General features: G+C 37.0%; 1 protein-coding gene across 2 annotated transcripts in view; it reads right to left on the bottom strand.

The window, feature by feature from the left end:
• grid1b (glutamate receptor, ionotropic, delta 1b) overlaps positions 1–16,866 on the bottom strand; it is a 720,128-nt gene that overhangs the window by 206,445 nt on the left and 496,817 nt on the right. For both annotated transcript variants that reach the window (XM_087275946.1, XM_087275947.1), the window contains exon 4: positions 5,557–5,762. In XM_087275946.1, the coding sequence (XP_087132072.1) occupies positions 5,557–5,762 (206 nt within the window). The remainder of the gene's footprint in view (positions 1–5,556; positions 5,763–16,866) is intronic.

Raw genomic sequence — 16,866 nt, 5'->3', positions numbered from 1 at the left:
AATACAATCTTATGTGAATTACACTCTTCTACCGATCTAACAAGATCTGAAGTGCGAAAAATAGAGCAATTTTTACAAAAATCGATTTCAGTCTTAACACAAGTGCATCCAAAAACCTAACCCCCCCCCCCCCCCCCCCCCAAATACCTTACACAAGACAAGAATGTCTCAGATCCTTAGCTGAACTGAAAATAAGAACCCTCTGTGTAAACTTTTAGCTATTTGACCATAAATGGTGTTCTGTGTTGTTGTGGGCTTAACTAAATGGAGTTATCATATAAGAATCTAAAACATGTCTTTAAGAAAAACCTCAAGTGGCATCTGTGAGCTGATGGCTGGAAAGCACAACCTGTCACGGATGACAGGAGAACATGACAGCTGGCTCAGGCGTAGTGCACACCAGTGAAAACACTCTCAAAACTATGGCAAAAGAGAGAGTCGCATGACCTCGACCAGAAATGTAGCTTCAGTAAGTTTCAGACTTGTCCTCAAATGCCCATACATTTCATAAATAATTTTTATTTACTCAGTTGATTACTCAATTTATTACCAGCAAATCTCCAATGAAATCAGCTGAGGACCTTGACACTGCCATCTTGAGCTGGTAAACAGGCCTTGACAAAACAACATGAAACCATTCAATGCAGTTGTTTTGACAGCAGTAAAAAAGGCTGTAGATAACTTGGTGATACCACAACTAACAGATGAATTGTCAAATCAAGCAGGTTAACGAATCTGTCAGCAGTCTTGCAAGTGATCCTGAAGGGTTGGGGAAAAGTCCATGGGCAGAGTGAACTGTAGGGGTTTACAAATTATGACATTAGACAGCATGAGCTACATAAAGACCCTTTTCACATTTCCGGATTTCTCAGCAGTCATTATAATTGGGTAAACTTGGAGTGCAGTGAATGGGAGAGTATCACAAATAAATAGATGTTTTTGCAATGCAATTTGCTCATCTATCAAAAGAAAAACTCCACTATAGCGTTAACATGACTTTCAGAAAAAATAAAATGTCTGAGACTAAATAATGGTAGAAAAAATCACTTTAGATCAGCACGAAGCTGAGGAAACATGGTCTCTCTCGCAGACTGATACAGCTGGAAGGGAGTTCAGCAGCAGGGTATATCACAACAGAGTCCTACTTTTGTCTATTTTAAAGTGAAGAACTTAAAGTCCCTGGTGCTGGTGTTTTTACTCATTATCCAGCTTTACAAGTATGATAAGTTAGCGTTAGCTCGTTAACCCAGAGCGACAACTGAAAAATTCAAACTGAGCTTTGATGCGTTGGTTGTGATTGAGCCAAAGAAAGACGTGTCATATTATCACAATTATGCAACGTTTGTGTTTTAGACATGTAGATACACACAAGTACTAGTAAAACAATACATTTATTGTTTGTAAAGAAAGTCTAACAATCCATTCAAATATAATTTGCCGATGTGTTTTATTTATATCAGATACACATAGTGAAAGTAACTACAAAGTTGAATCTAGTTTTTTCTAAATCACCAGCCACTTACTTGCATGTATTTTAGGAGTAACTAATACATTTAATTATGTATTAATTATTATGTTCACTAATACATACAACTTTTAAGCATTTAAGAATCACGATGACCGCTAAACACGTCACCACCATCTTGTGAAATGGGTCTTTTGTATCACACATGCAAAAAAATAAAATAAATAAATGATAATAATAAAATAAAAAAAGAGGCAGAAGGTGTTTTTAAAACTTAAGATGAGATTTACCAGAATCTGAATAGAGATAGCACACACAGTAAGGTATTTCAACACCATTTTTCTTTTTTTTTCAACCCTCTGCGGTACAACAACTGGATACTATCCTACTCAACATAGGCTCATTCTGAAAACGTAGCCCTATATACATTTCTGGAGATCGCAAATTATGTATCCAGAGCTACGTATAGCTGCATTTCATCTTTAAAATGAACACTATAGGGCGATATGATGCCGTTCCTTTTTGCTCTTACCAGCTGACCGATTACCTCCATAGGGGCGGCTTTTCTGCCGTTACCAGTTTGTCCGGTCGCTAAACAGGTACATTGGCGGACTTAAGAAGCAGAGGGGAGTTGACTGCAGCAACATTCTGCAAAGAATGATTCCAGAAACCAGCTAAGGCTAAAACAAAAGTTTAAAAATAAAATAAACAAGTAAATAACAGGGTGAGAATGTGGTAAAATATGCAAATGTGGTTAGAATCAGGAGGCTTTTTTCTTCTGGATTGCCTTTTAAAATACTGCAGATGGGTTTAGGGAAGAAGGTGGTCAGGCCAAACAGCGCTTTTTAAAACAATACTGGTTTTGAGATTGGTCGGTTGGTCAGTCAGTAAGTTAGGCAGTCGACAATGGCCTTTAGTGTATTAACGTGGGAATAGCAGGCACAAATGGCATTCGCGGGAGAAATTTGAGATCTGAAAAAGCAAACACAGCGGCCTCTGGTGCAAACAAAAACTGCTAAATAAGTAACTCATGGGACATATTTTACTCTCTCCAGAAATGCATATGGAGTACGTAATCAGAATTTAGCCTGGGTTGGTCCTATTACCCTAACTAGACAATGAGAAAGTGAATGGAATTCAACCAAGTCAGCAACAAGATGATTGCCCTTGGTCACAGGCCATTTCTCAGTTATGAGAAAGAAACCATTAACAAATACACCAATGTTAGGGCCATAATGGAACTCCCTGGAAAATAATGGGCAGGCGACTGTTTAGATGGTGCTTTTGCTGTGAAGGTTTTAACTGTTGTCATATGATAAAGCAAATGGATTTATGCCACACCAGATTCTCTTATACAAAATCAGGGGGTGAAGAAATTAGGCAGTATCACTGTCTAAAAAAAGAGTTACACCTTTTGATGGGGTTTACTTACTATTGAATTAAGACTTGAGGCTGCTGTACATGTCTTGGCAGTTCATCTGCTTTAAACTGTTGTTTATTTACTAAGGATTCTACATACCATAAAATGTCTCATCAGATGGAAATTTACTCAGAAGCTTTAAAGATGACAAATACATAACATTCTGATTCTGACTAATGGCCCGTTTCCACTGAGTGATACTTTTTGGAACAGTACAGTGTTATTTGCATTTGTTTCTATTTCCATAGTCAAAACTAGGGTAAATTCAAATCAATTGGGATACTTGTCCCTGTAATTTCAATGTCAAAAGTGTGCTAATCGATCTTAATTCACCATACCAAAATAGCAAACTAAACCCTACCACTTTTTTGCCACCATTTGTTAATGAATTAACAAGAATTGCTTTTGAATGCAAATTTTTTACTATGAAATGCCACAAGCACGTACAACAAACCAACACAATCCATTGTGTGATAAAACAAACTGCATGTAAAGCCCGCAATCCATCCATTCTGTATCTACTTATCTGTTCTGTTCATCTTTACAGTCAAATAGACGCAGCATGAAAAGCTAATCTTTTTTTTTTTTTTATTTCAAATAAAAAAATCACTTGATTCCCCATAAGCAGTGGAGTTTACAGATAGCTGATTATTGTCTTATGGGATAATCCCTATGCATGAGAAAGCCATGCTTGTGCTTTTGGCAGTGATGGGCATCTCGCCAGGATAAGTGACTGATTCCAGTAGATATCCCACAGTGCTTGTTATAGCTGCAGTGTGATGTTAACTGATGTGTATGACCTCAGATCAGTAGATGAGAATACTTCAGATGCTGAGATAATGACAGTGAAGGTGTGCCACCTGTCAGGTCATTTGTACAGTCATTACAGAGGGGTGCAACTACAGTGACAGGTTTTGAGGGCATAACCAGACCTTTTTTTTACTCAGGTTGTCCTCTAGGCATGGACAAAAATCATTTATATGCACTTCCAACTTATGGAATTAAATTCCCATATTGCTATATAAAAACTGAACCAACATAATATCATATGCAAGTCTAAGATAGTGGTTTTCAACCTTTTTTTTTTTTTTTTAATTGTGGCCCATTAAATAAACATGTAAGTTTCCTGATTCACTAGAATTGTTTACATAAACCAACTTTTGGAGGTAACTTACTCAAACCCAAGACTAAAACTGAGACCAAGACTGTAAACTGTCGTTATTTGAATCAACATAAAATGTGTATACTTTGCAGGCACAGGAAGTCAACATGACATCATATTGACATTGTACCCCAAAGTACCGGTAATGTTGGATTTTGTTTGGAATTGTAAATCGGGTTGACATCAGAACCCACATCAGGCCGACATCAGTGTTCAATGTCCAACCTAAAATCAACCTAAAATAAACCAAATGTCAATGTTTAATCATGTTACACCTTGACGCTGCATGGCTGTTACCACTATGACATCTGTCAGACGTTGGATTTTGGTCTCTTTCCAACACAACATAAATATCAACGTAATTTGAAGTTGTTATTGGATGTCAAAAAGCTGTTGTCCTAAGACCTGACGTCCAGACGTAAATCTAACCTGATATTAATGTTTTACGATGTTGTGTGCCTGCCGGGTATATACAGATCACCAAGCCCAGTGACACTTTTAGGTGTTTTAATTTGTGCTAGATTTGAGCAAATATCACTTTGTTGATTTTTAATTACTCTATATGACAATGTCTGACCTAAAAACATAGCATGTGAACTACACTCAACAAAAGTTTTCCACTACTTAGAAACAGCCACCACCGTGAGGTGATTAAATTAATTGCCACTACCTGAGTGAAAGAGCCTTAATAATATGTATTTGCTGCTTCTGTGTTTAAGATAAATACCAATTTTTCTTAAAGTACATACTTTTATGATCACCCGCAGGCTGCCCTTACAATCCCTGTCATTCTACCAAACTAGAAATCCCATCATGTCCTGCACTCACACACCAGTTCCAAATCACTCCTTGATTTCACACACGCAGCTGCAGATCATCCTCACTGATTTCTTGGACTATTTAAGCACCATCGACACACTAATGCCGTGTTCAAACTTTGAGCATGCAAAATGTTATTGTACGGTGCTGCAAAAAGGGGAGGGATTAAACAAGATTATTAGACATTTAAAAAAAGTGAGCAATTAGTACATATTTTACATTTCTGTCCAGAGAGGTCATGTTTTGATCTTTGATTGGTCTCATGCGGTCATGTGATGCGATTTTGCAGGTCAGAGTTCAACAATCTTGAACTCTGCAGCGCAGTGAACTGTGAAACTTGTCGCATGAGCTTGTGTTTCCAGTCTGTCGCATTTGCCTACGTATGAATGGAAGTCTATGGGGTGTCATAACAAATGGTCTAAAAGTGGTAAAATGCACTCAAATTGCAGAAAAAAACAACATCTGAATAAACCTAGAAATGTGTCAATACATTAACAGCATATATGCATGTTTAAAGTCTTCTGATGCAGTGTAATGTTCACATAAAATGTGACAGATCCAAGACAGATCAATGTGCTCTGCTAGTGCCCCCTGAGTATTTCTTAACTGGGAGTCCAGTAAAACCAATCTAAACCAAAATTGTCACAAGACTAACAACCAAATCAATAATGCATTAATAGCAGCACAAACCTGATGGATGAAGACCTGGGCTCCACGAGGACTCAAAAGCAGGATAGCTCTTCTGAGAGTGTCCCTGTAGCGGTTCAGCTCCTCTGTGCGCATCGAGGTAAACAAACTGGAAAACACGCCGCTAATGTTCCTGTCCACTCGTTGCAGAGACACATCCAAACCTTGTCTTGATGTCTGGTCTAGAAACACCTGCAGTCCGCGGATATCTGCAAGACAAAGTAAGGTAGCAATTAAGGTTTTGTTCGAGAATGTCAAAATAGGTTATGTTTCAAGACTTAGTTCACCCAGAAAATGAAGATTATTTTATTAATTATTTAACCTCATGTACCCCCAATCCTCCAAAACTTAAACTCATCTTCAGGACACAGAGTTCGATATAATAAATTAAATTTGAGAGCTACCTCATATTCCATGAAAATAAATGCTCACAAGATGCTCAAAATCTAATAAAGCATCAAAGACCTTTGTCAAAACATCTTATGTAACTTCTGTGGTTTATCTGTAAGTATAAAAACCTTCCTGAAACTGCAAAAACTTTAAATGCTAATGTATTCTCCTCCACATCAGGTCATCAGGTATGAAATATTGAGATTATAATGAGTCATCGGCGCAACTCATAATGTCATATTGCCTGTAGTAAACGCACATCCTGACCTGATGTGGAGCAAACAAAGTAATTTTTACACTTCTACAGCACACAACAGTGTTCTTGTAGCATTGTGTGATTACAGTTCATCTATTGCAGTCACATGGAATGTTTTGAGAATGTCTTGTTTCTTTTTCAGGACTTCGAATATCTTGTAACCATTTTTCTATATAGAGGAGGAGAGTTCTCTGATGTAATTAAAAAAATTAAAAATAATATATATATATATATATATATATATATATATATATATATATATATATATATATATATATATATATATATATCTGTGTTCTGATGATGAAGGAAGGTTTCAGGTGATTTAAATGACATGAGGGTGAGTAATTAATAACAAAATTGTAATTTTTGTCACTTATCTCAAAATTTTACTAAGTGTCTAGGTTTTGTTTTATAAAAAGCTGCACCATTAGATGCAACAGGGTTTTAGGCTACATCTAATGTTGTTAAATTATTGTTTATTGCATTGCTTTAGTCCCAATCCCAATTCTACCTCTTACCCCTTTACCTCCCCTTACCCCTCTATTTGGTTCTACCCATATTTTAACATGAATGATGGGTAGGAGTGTCCTGATTATCTTTTGCTTCTAGGTTTAGAGGTAGGGGGAATTGCCATACAGCCCTTCGAACAAAGATTTTTGAGGACCACACTTTTATTTTCTTAATTTTTCTGGATATACCAGCTACAGCGGCTGCAAAATCAAGCAAGCAGATCCACAGATGTTATTTTTATTATTATTTTGTTTTACTATGAACAAATATCTGATTTATTACATTCAAAAAGACATCAATCTGGTACACTCATAAACTTCAAAGAAGCATTTGGTCATTTTTAATCTCCAAAGCGTCTTTTTAACCTTAAATGTAGCATATTTTAACACTCTACTGCAGCGCACAATGTAATGAAGTTAACTGTAGCTAATCGTCTTGATCAGGTCTACATGCAGTGGGTTGAGTTGCTGTCATGTGATTGGTTGATTAGAAATTTGGACAGGTGTACCTAACAATTTAGCCTCTGAGTTTGTGTTATATATATGAGAAATTCCAGCGTTATAGATGTGACATTTGCTGTAAAATATTAAAACATAAATTGACAGAGAAAGTACGTGCCCACAGTGTTAACATTATATTGAAAGATATCTTTATATTTTTGAAAAAAAAATTGCCACAAGTTGTAGAAGCAGAAAAATATAAATCTGTAAACATTTTTTCATATTTAAAATTAGGAAAATAAACATGAGATGAGATGAGATTTTTTTTCCAGAGATGTGTTGCGGCTGGAAGGGCATCCGCTGCGTAAAAAAAAATTGCTGAATAAGTTGGTGGTTCATTCTGCTGTGGCGACCCCAGATTAATAAAGGGACTAAGCCGGCAAGAAAATTAATGTATGAAATAAATGAAAATAAACATGCGTTATGTATGTGGCAAAAAATCTGCAAGTTTACAGTATACAACATAGTTTGTAGTAATTCTGTATAATAAACTGTCCAACCCAAAAGGAACAATGCTAATCTAAAGGAGAAGAGTTGACTCACTATAGAGCAAATATGACTGATTTTATTTGATTTTACATTTTTTTTATTTATGAGGGAAAAGCTCCGTTATGGATGAGACATCTCACTGTTGTGGATTTTACAGATGTGAAATTGCCACTTGTATGACTTTAAATCAAATATAATTGTTTGAAAACACTGACAGGGACTTTTTGAGTATTTTTTAAGTAATGTAAAATACAAGTCTACAGAAAAAAAAAAAAACAAAAAAAAAAAAAAAACACAGAAACGGTTTTGCTATTTTGGCGAAAACCTTTATTTTTTTTCATGGCATAGTTGACGTTTGCATGGGCTTCCCATATATATATATATATATATATATATATATATATATATATATATATATATATATATATATATATATATATATAGCGATGTCTAAATTAAAGCGTTAACGCATGCGATCAATTTTAAATAATTAACGCGTTAAAAAAAAAATTACGCAATTAACGCAGTTCAGTTTTTTTTTTTACTTCCTGTTGGGGTGGGCATGTGTTTAACATGCAATAAATGTGGATAAGACCAAGGAAGCAAGTTCCAGTGTGAAACAATTAGTTGCATCACAGGTTATGCAGAGTTTCATGCAATTTCGGGTGTTTAATTTTTAACTTTCGACATCTGTTGTAAATTGATACCGCATGGCGAACAGAAAGAAAATCCTCCGCATTTCGTGACTCGGTGTTCCTTTAAGGTAAGGTTCCTTTTAAGGCTACACGGTAGAATTTTAATAAGAGTATTATCTTAATCATATTAAAATCGGAGTATTGGTGTCTTGTAAATGTACTTAGAACGTCTGGTGAAGTCGCGAGCTGTCAAAGACAGGGCATTTCTCTGCCTTTCAGCATGAGCCCTCCAAGTTTAGCGTGTTTAAATTTAAATATTTTTTTCTTGCGTTTACATTAATTTTACATTTAAATAGGCAAAATTACAAGTTTCAGTTTTTTAAATGCGATTAATCGCGATTAATTGTTTTGAAAAGGTGCGATTAATTTGTTAATTTTTTTTAATCGATTGACAGCACTAATATATATATATATATATATATATATATATATATATATATATATATATATATATATATATATATATATATATCACACACTTACATATGTACAATAACCTTCAAACAATCATAAAAGAATAATTCTATCCTGTCAGATTTACAATTATTACAACAAATGTTTAGCTAAAAAAAAGGAATATAAAGTGAACAAAAAATTGACTTAAAGAAGTCCGTCTTATTAAAGATGTAAGACCTCAAAGATGATCTTTAATGGGGGAAATAATTAAAGCACTATTCCCTTTTGCTGTAAGTCTGCTGGTTTCCAAAAGTATTTGAATACTGTATGTCTGGCTATTGTGAATCACCCTGGGAAGTAAATTGCCCATCACACCCTCTCAGCGGCAACTAATTGACTGAAAGAAAAGCTTTTATGGGGTGAATGGCAAGTTCAGACAAAATCTTCAGAAGGCAACTCCAATTTCCACAGAACTGAAACACCTGCCATTCTACACATCTCTGAATCTTGAGCACTGATTTAATTAATACTTTGGCTAATTTGATTATTTCAGCTACCAATAGCACTTTCAGCACTGATTAAAACATTCAGGTGCCTAAAACCATTCAATACCACTGTGCAGGTGTTTGCAAATAGATTTAGACTGACAGACAGACTACTTCTAAGAATACTACTACTACTACTACTACTACTACTACTACTACTAATAATAATAATAATAATAATTATTATTATTATTATTATCACCATCATCATTATTATTACTATAATGCAAACTACAAAATGGACATGTACAAATGTTTATGGTACAGTTGTCTGCTGAGTCTGCACATCCTTCTGCAAAACAAACTGTCTACTGTAGCCTTCATTACATTGTGCGCTGCAGTATTTGTGCACAGTAAAGAGGATGAGTTTGACAGGCAAGAGAGCATTGACTGCTTCAGAAACAGCTGTTGAAATCCCAGTGAAATTTAACCAATACACTTGTGGGGAAACTTATAACGAGCAGGATAAGAGACTATCAAAGAGCTGAACCACTGAACAAATCCCAGCAAACATGGTCTCTGGTGGATAATTCTCAAAGGAGAGGCAGTCAAATGACAACTCAGTTTTTCATATTATTTTCTAGTTTAGTCATGGATTTAAAAAAATAACATAATAATAATAATAATAATAATAATAATAATAATAATAAACAGCTCGCAATTGTTGGAGTAGACATCCTCCATAGGTAGTTCTAAGGGCAGTATGAGTCATCACGCACATGCACATACACATACACATACACATACACATACACATACACATACACATACACATACACAAGCTAAACTAGAAGAAACAGTTGGATCTGGCATTTGTTAGTCCAGGTGGCCAACTGACACCTTATTTAGTATAACAGTCGAAAGTTTTGAATGTTAAGATTTCATTTTTTACATTTTTTTTAAATTTTATTATAGTTTTCTTTGAATATATTTTAAAGTGTTACATTTCATTAACCTTTGCTCCAGTCACATGTTCCTAAGATATAACTGTAATATTCTGATTAGCTTCTCAGCAGATGCCCTTCCAGCTGTAACCCATCTCAGGGAAACATCCATACACACTCATTCACACGCTTACACTATGGACAATTTAGCCTAAGCAATTCACTTGTATCATGTCTTTGGACTGGGGTAAAACAGAGCATTCGGAGGAAACCCACGCAAACGCAGGGAGAACATGCTAACTCCACACAGAAATGCCAACTGACCCAGCCGAGGCTTAAACCAGCTCCCTTCCTGCTGTGAGGCAACAGCACTACCAACTGCGCTACTGCATTATTATTTTTATTCATTCATCCATTTTCTTGTCAGCTTAGTCCCTTTATTAATCCGGGGTCGCCACAGCGGAATGAATCGTCATATTATTATTATTAATTTGTTTAATTTTTAAAATGTTATTCTATTATTATAAATACTATTATTGTTATTAGAAAGTTCAAGATAACAGCATGAATAAAAAAAATTAAATAAATAAAAATAATTTTATGTTTTTCTGTACACCACCTAACAATAGTCTTGTCGCCTATCCAACTTTTAGAAACAAACAATAACTTGACTTCAAGTCGAGCATTTGGTATCAGAAGTAACTTATATGAAAGGTTTACTTTACCAAATTAAAATATGACTGTGCCTTGATGTTTAATTTTTTAATTAGAACAATACGATCTGACTTTGTTAGACAAAAGTCTTGTCACTTAGCATAAATAATGTACAGTATAACATAAAGTGATGGTGCAGTGGAAAGAGTGTATAGTGTGTATGACTCCCATGAGCTTCAATGACGCTATCCATATATCTCTGTAATGACTCAACTAACTTTTTAATAAAGTCATATGGAACGGCAAAGAAAGCGTTCTTACAGGACTCCCAGAGTTCATCAAGATTCTTTAGGTTCATATTCAATGCCTCCTCCTTTATCTTACCCCAGACATGCTTCATAATGTTTATATCTAATGACAGGGCTGGCCATTCCTGAAGCACCTTGACCTTCTTTGCTTTCAGTAATTTTGATGTGGAGGCTGAAGTATGAGATGATGTGCTATACTGCTAAATAATTTGCGCTCTCCTATGATTTGTAATATAATAGGCAGCACAAATGTCTTAATACTTCAGACTGTTGATGTTGCCATACACTCTACAGATCTCTCACACACCCCCATACTGAATACATCCCCAAACCATGATTTTTCCTGCACCAAATTTGATTAAATTATGTAAGGATCTTGGGTCCATGCCCAATTGGGTCCAGGCCCAATGGGTTTGAATAGGTCTTCGGCAGTATTTGTGATAATTCATCAGAAAAATCTAACTTCTGCCATGTTTCTAACGATTAACCAGAAGACAAGTTATTGTCTGTTGCACTACCTTTTGTTAGGTAGTGTATTTTAAATCAACGAAATGTACAGTTGTTAGCAGAGGAGAAATAAAAAAAAAAAATGAACAAGGCTGCACGGTTGCGCAGTCACAGCAAGAAGGTCGCTGGTTTGAGCCTCGGGTGGGTCAGTTGGCGTTTCTGTGCTCCGGTTTCCCCCACAAATCCAAAGACATACGGTATAAGTCAGGGTTTCCAAACTTGGTTCTGGAGGACCGATATCCTGCATATTTTAATTCCAACCCCAATTAGACACACCTGAACTAGCCATTCAAGCCCTTTCTAGGTGTACTAGAAACCTCCAGGCAGGTGTGTTGAAGGATGTTGGAGCTCAACTATGCCGGACAGCAGCCCTCCAGGACTGAGTTTGCACACCCCTGTACTAGGCTTTCAAGAAACATCCTTGCAGGTGTGTTTAGGCAAGTTAGAGCTAAAATTTCCAAGACATGGGTTTGGACAGTCCTGGCATTGTCACGTTAAGCGTGATCAAAACAATAACAAAAAACGGGAACAAAAGATAGCGGATTTAAGTGTAGATTTTAATATAATGTAGTACAAAAAAAACAGTGAACAAAAATCCCAAAAATATCAAGATGCAAAGTAACAAATAAACAACGGAACAAGAAACTAGGACAGAAAAACACGAACTAGACTGTAGCAAGATACGAGGCAAAATCAGGAACAACAGCTTGGAATAACAGACTTACTGGGAACAAGAAGACAAGGTAGACAAATGACGCGATAACAAACAACGGTGGAATGATGGAATATATAGTCCAGATAATCAATGGTAACCCAGAACAGATGTGATGACAGATTGGTGTATGTATTCTGGTGTATGCACGTGGTATGTATGGAATTGTAGTCTTTCTGGGACGCTGTAGTGCCTTCTGAGCCTTCTGTGCCTTCTGCCTCCTGATGCACTACAGCACCCTAAGGTGGTCACTGACAGATGTGACGGGCATAGGTGAATAGGGTAAGCTAAATTGTCTGTAGTATATGTGTGTGAATGAGTTTGTATGGATGCTTCCTGATGATCGGTTGCAGCTGGATGGGCATCCGCTGCCTAAAACATATGATGGATAAGTTGGCGGTTCATTCCGCTCTGGTGACCCAAGATTAATAAAAGGACTATGCTGAAAAGAAAATGAATGAATGAATGAATAAATGAATGAATGAAAATTGACCAACAGACTACATATGCATCACATTTGTGCAAGCTTTTATAGAAGAAATATTCAGCAATTACTTAAGATGTACATCAGATTTTAATTAACATTTTGTTATTATTATAGCACACAGGCTCATTGGGAATACATGCTCTGGACTACAGGTCTGTTGCAAGGTCATATATTATGCACAAAAAACATATTGTATGCTTCTTGTGGACACGCACCAGAAGGACGTGTAAATTGCACGTATGAGAAAATGTGGCCCAGTCACGTATTTGAGATTGGCAGAAATGTACAGTGTGGGTTCTGGTGGACTTACGAGAAGGGTGTGTAAATGGTGTTTGAGAAATATATTGGTGCAAACACCCAGAAGAAGGATGTGTATATGGCAAGTCTGAGATAACATAGCCCAGTCACGTATCTGAGATTCTTAAAATTGTACACAGTGGCCTCTGGTGGATATGGCAACACTCTGGTGCCACATATTTCGTGATAATGTGATAATCCAGCTACCCCATAGCCTAGACAGTAGAAGTTATAACATGAAAAGTACACATCATACACTTAACAGATCCTGAAGACATTAAGTTAAGAAGACAGTAGTTTAGAATGAAATATTGACAGCTGACAGGTCATCAAACATTCTGAGCTTGCTTATTGATTCCAAGGTAGTCCATGCAAAGTTATGATTATTTCCGTAATCGGTGCACTGAACTTTTAAACAACATTCTTAAGTTTTCAATGGCCTGGTTTCTACTACAGCATTGACTAATAGCTGGCCTATTTATACCAGTCTTATGGCTGTGATCCAAAGGTTACAACTTTCGGCGTAAATGCCACTGATCTGTCATCAGTAAAGATGCACTGTAAGGACATAGAAATCCAAGGTTGAGTACAAAGTGTGGTTGCAGCGACAACCAGGTCTTAGGTCAATTCCCTGGATACATAAAATCTGACAAAAAAAATATACCTTGAAAGCAATGCAAGTCACTTTAGATAAAAGCATCTGTCAAATAAATAGTTGATACTTTACTGCGTGAGATAAAACAGCGGTCCCCCAAACATGAAAAAGACATTTTGTGTCATTTGTTGCCAGAGGGTTCAGTGTGCAGGGATTTTTTGGACAGGCAGAGAGCTTAATAAACTTTACTAGCATGGCAAAACATAGTGGCTTGGGGGGGAAGAACAGAAGATGAATCCAAAAGGAAGGCGTTCAGTTTCCACTCTGGGGATGCCATGGGTTTGACTGCCGGAGGCCGTTTTTTTCCAGCAACTCTCATGTTTTATAAATGAGAAACTCATCATGTTGCATGACAAAAAAATTGTGGGCCTCTTTCTTAATAAAGAGATCTTTATGTAGGCTACTGCTGGTTTACTCTATCTGGCAAACATTTCAATTGACTTGTGAGTTTGCTGATTTAAAACATCAATAAATTAGTAAGTTAGTCAGTAAGTGTGGCGAGTGAGGCAGCTCAAGGATATTTTGAGCTCAGGGCTCTCTCACTGGACAGCATGCCAAACGCTTTATTATCAATCATCAGCTAAGTGTGAACTCTGCAAGTGTAGTGTGGTGAAGCGATTATCATTGGAGCCAATCACAGTTATACCTGTTAAGAATTTGAACACAACAACCAATATGTCAAGACTCTGCTACTTTGGTCTTATTAAGTCTTGTTTGGTGGTGGAGTCCAGACACTAGTCACATCTTGTCTAGTGTGTAAGGATCTGCTCGAGTCTCTCAGATCAAGTACTTGTGTTTTGTTATTGTCTGTGTATGAGCGTCATCTCAGTCACGCCTGGGCCATGCGCGCTTTCGCTTTAGCACCCTCGTTCTGGTGTCTGTTTGTTTTTGCTGTTCTTTTCTCAGCACCTCTTTCTTGTTGGTTTCAGTTTTGGATGACACTTGGATGGAATATGTGTGTCACATGTGTGAGTGCTTGGTTACTGTCTTCATTTATCATGTGCTCAAGTCTTGCATTCTGTTGTATTGGTGTCGTGCAGCACATGGTTTCATGTTTACATTGTAGTCACATGCTTTAGTTTCTTGTTTCATGTGAGCACGCGGTTAGTAAGTTCTCAGTGAGCACATCCCTACAGAAAAAAAAACAGCTTAAACCAGCCTAGGCTGGTCGGCAGGTTTTAGCTGGTCAACCAGGCTGGTTTAAGAGGGGTTTTGGTCACTTCCAGGCTGGTTTCCAGCCATTTCCAGGCTGGACTTGGCTGGTCAGGCTGGGAGATGACCAGCTAAAAGCAGTTTGACCCACCTAGCCAGGCTGGGAGCCCAGCCAAAATCAGCTATGTCCAGCTTAAACCAGGCTGGTCAAGCTGGTTTTAGCTGGTCATTTTCCAGCCTGACCAGCTAAGACCAGGCTGGAAATGGCTGGAAACTTATGTTACTTAGGTCTTGAAGTGGCCAAAACCTGTCTAAATCAGGCTGTTCAACCAGCTAAAACCAGCCAACCAGCTTAGGCTGGTTTAATCTGGTGTAATCTTGTGTTGTGGTGTTTGTACCATGTGCTCTTTTTTTTTATCGTCCTGTCCCACCCACCTTGTTATCATGTTTTCAATTAGTATGTTTACCTGTCCACTTGTCTGTTCATTGGTTTGTTATCCCTATCTATTCTCTTAGTGTGTTCTGCCCTGTGCTGGTCCATCATTGTTGATACAGATGTCTGATCTCCTCCAACCCCCATACCCTGACACAATAAGGGGTGTTTAAGATCTTACTCTAAAGCGATTAAATTATATCAAGGAAATTCAGATTTTTACCATTTCTGTACCGACTGGTACCAAAGTTAGTACTTTTGAGACTCCCTATATATAAATTAGAATTTCTTAGACAAAAGTCACAATTGCAATATTCAACCTTGGAATTCTGACTTCATCACAACTTCATGTTCATATGCAATCTTACAATTTTACTAACAAGTTTTTTATTACAAATCTTTTTATCTCAGAATTGTGAGACACCTGATACTCAGAAAAAAAAAAAATCCTACTTCTCACAATTGTGAAGATTTCTTAACGTTTTATCTATCTTGCACATTTTATATATACCTTATTTCTTCCTGAGTTTCTGTAGCAAAAGTTGCATTAGTTGCAAATGAAAGTGTATGTATGCACAGTCTGTTCTGAGAGGGCAAAAGTCACAATTAACAAAGTCATACAACCCTGGAGCCCAAGCTAAGCAGGGCTGAGCCTGGTCAGCATCTGGATAGGAGACCACAAGGGAAAACTATGTTGCTGTTGGAAGTGGTGTTAGTGAGGCCAGAAGTAGGCGCTCAACCTGCGGTCTGTGTGAGTCATAATGCCCCAGTAAAGTGAAGAAGACTATACTGTCAGTGAGTGCCAGCTTTTGGAGGAGACGTTAAATTGAGGTACTTACAAATACCCACGCACTTCTCATAAAGAGTTGGGGTGTAACCCCGGTGTAACTTCCCTCCATTGGCCTTTACAAATTATGGCCTCTATATAAATACAAATTACATTACATTACAATTGGGGTCACACTTTACAAAAAGGTTCATTAGTTGAAGTTACTTAATCCATTTACTAACATGAACAAACAATGAATCATCCCCATGCACTGAATTGTCTCTATCACATTCTATCACATAGGTGGTGTTTTGGTGAGCGCACTGGCACCATTGTCCTGTGGCTGCCATCACATCAGATAAGTGGATGCTACACACTGGTGGTGGTGTTGAGAGGTCCCCCTCAAAACTGTGGAGTGCTTTGGGTGTGTGGCCATAAACATTAAATGCACTATATAAATACAAATTACATTACATTACAATTGGGGTTACACTTTGGAAAAAGGTTCATTAGTTAAAGTTACTTAATCCATTTACTAACATGAACAAACAATGAACAATACATTTACTACAGTATTTGTTCATGTTAGTTAACATTAGTTAATGAAAATACAGTTGTTCATTGTGAGTTCATGTTAACTCACGGTGCATTAACAAATGTTAACAAGCATG

This window comes from Danio rerio, chromosome 12, assembly GCF_052040795.2.
Source record: "Danio rerio strain M-AB ecotype USA chromosome 12, GRCz13ab, whole genome shotgun sequence".
Lineage (NCBI taxonomy): Eukaryota > Metazoa > Chordata > Actinopteri > Cypriniformes > Danionidae > Danio > Danio rerio.
The sequence above is the reverse complement of the archived record's forward strand: the minus strand, read 5'-3'. Positions and strand labels throughout refer to the sequence as shown.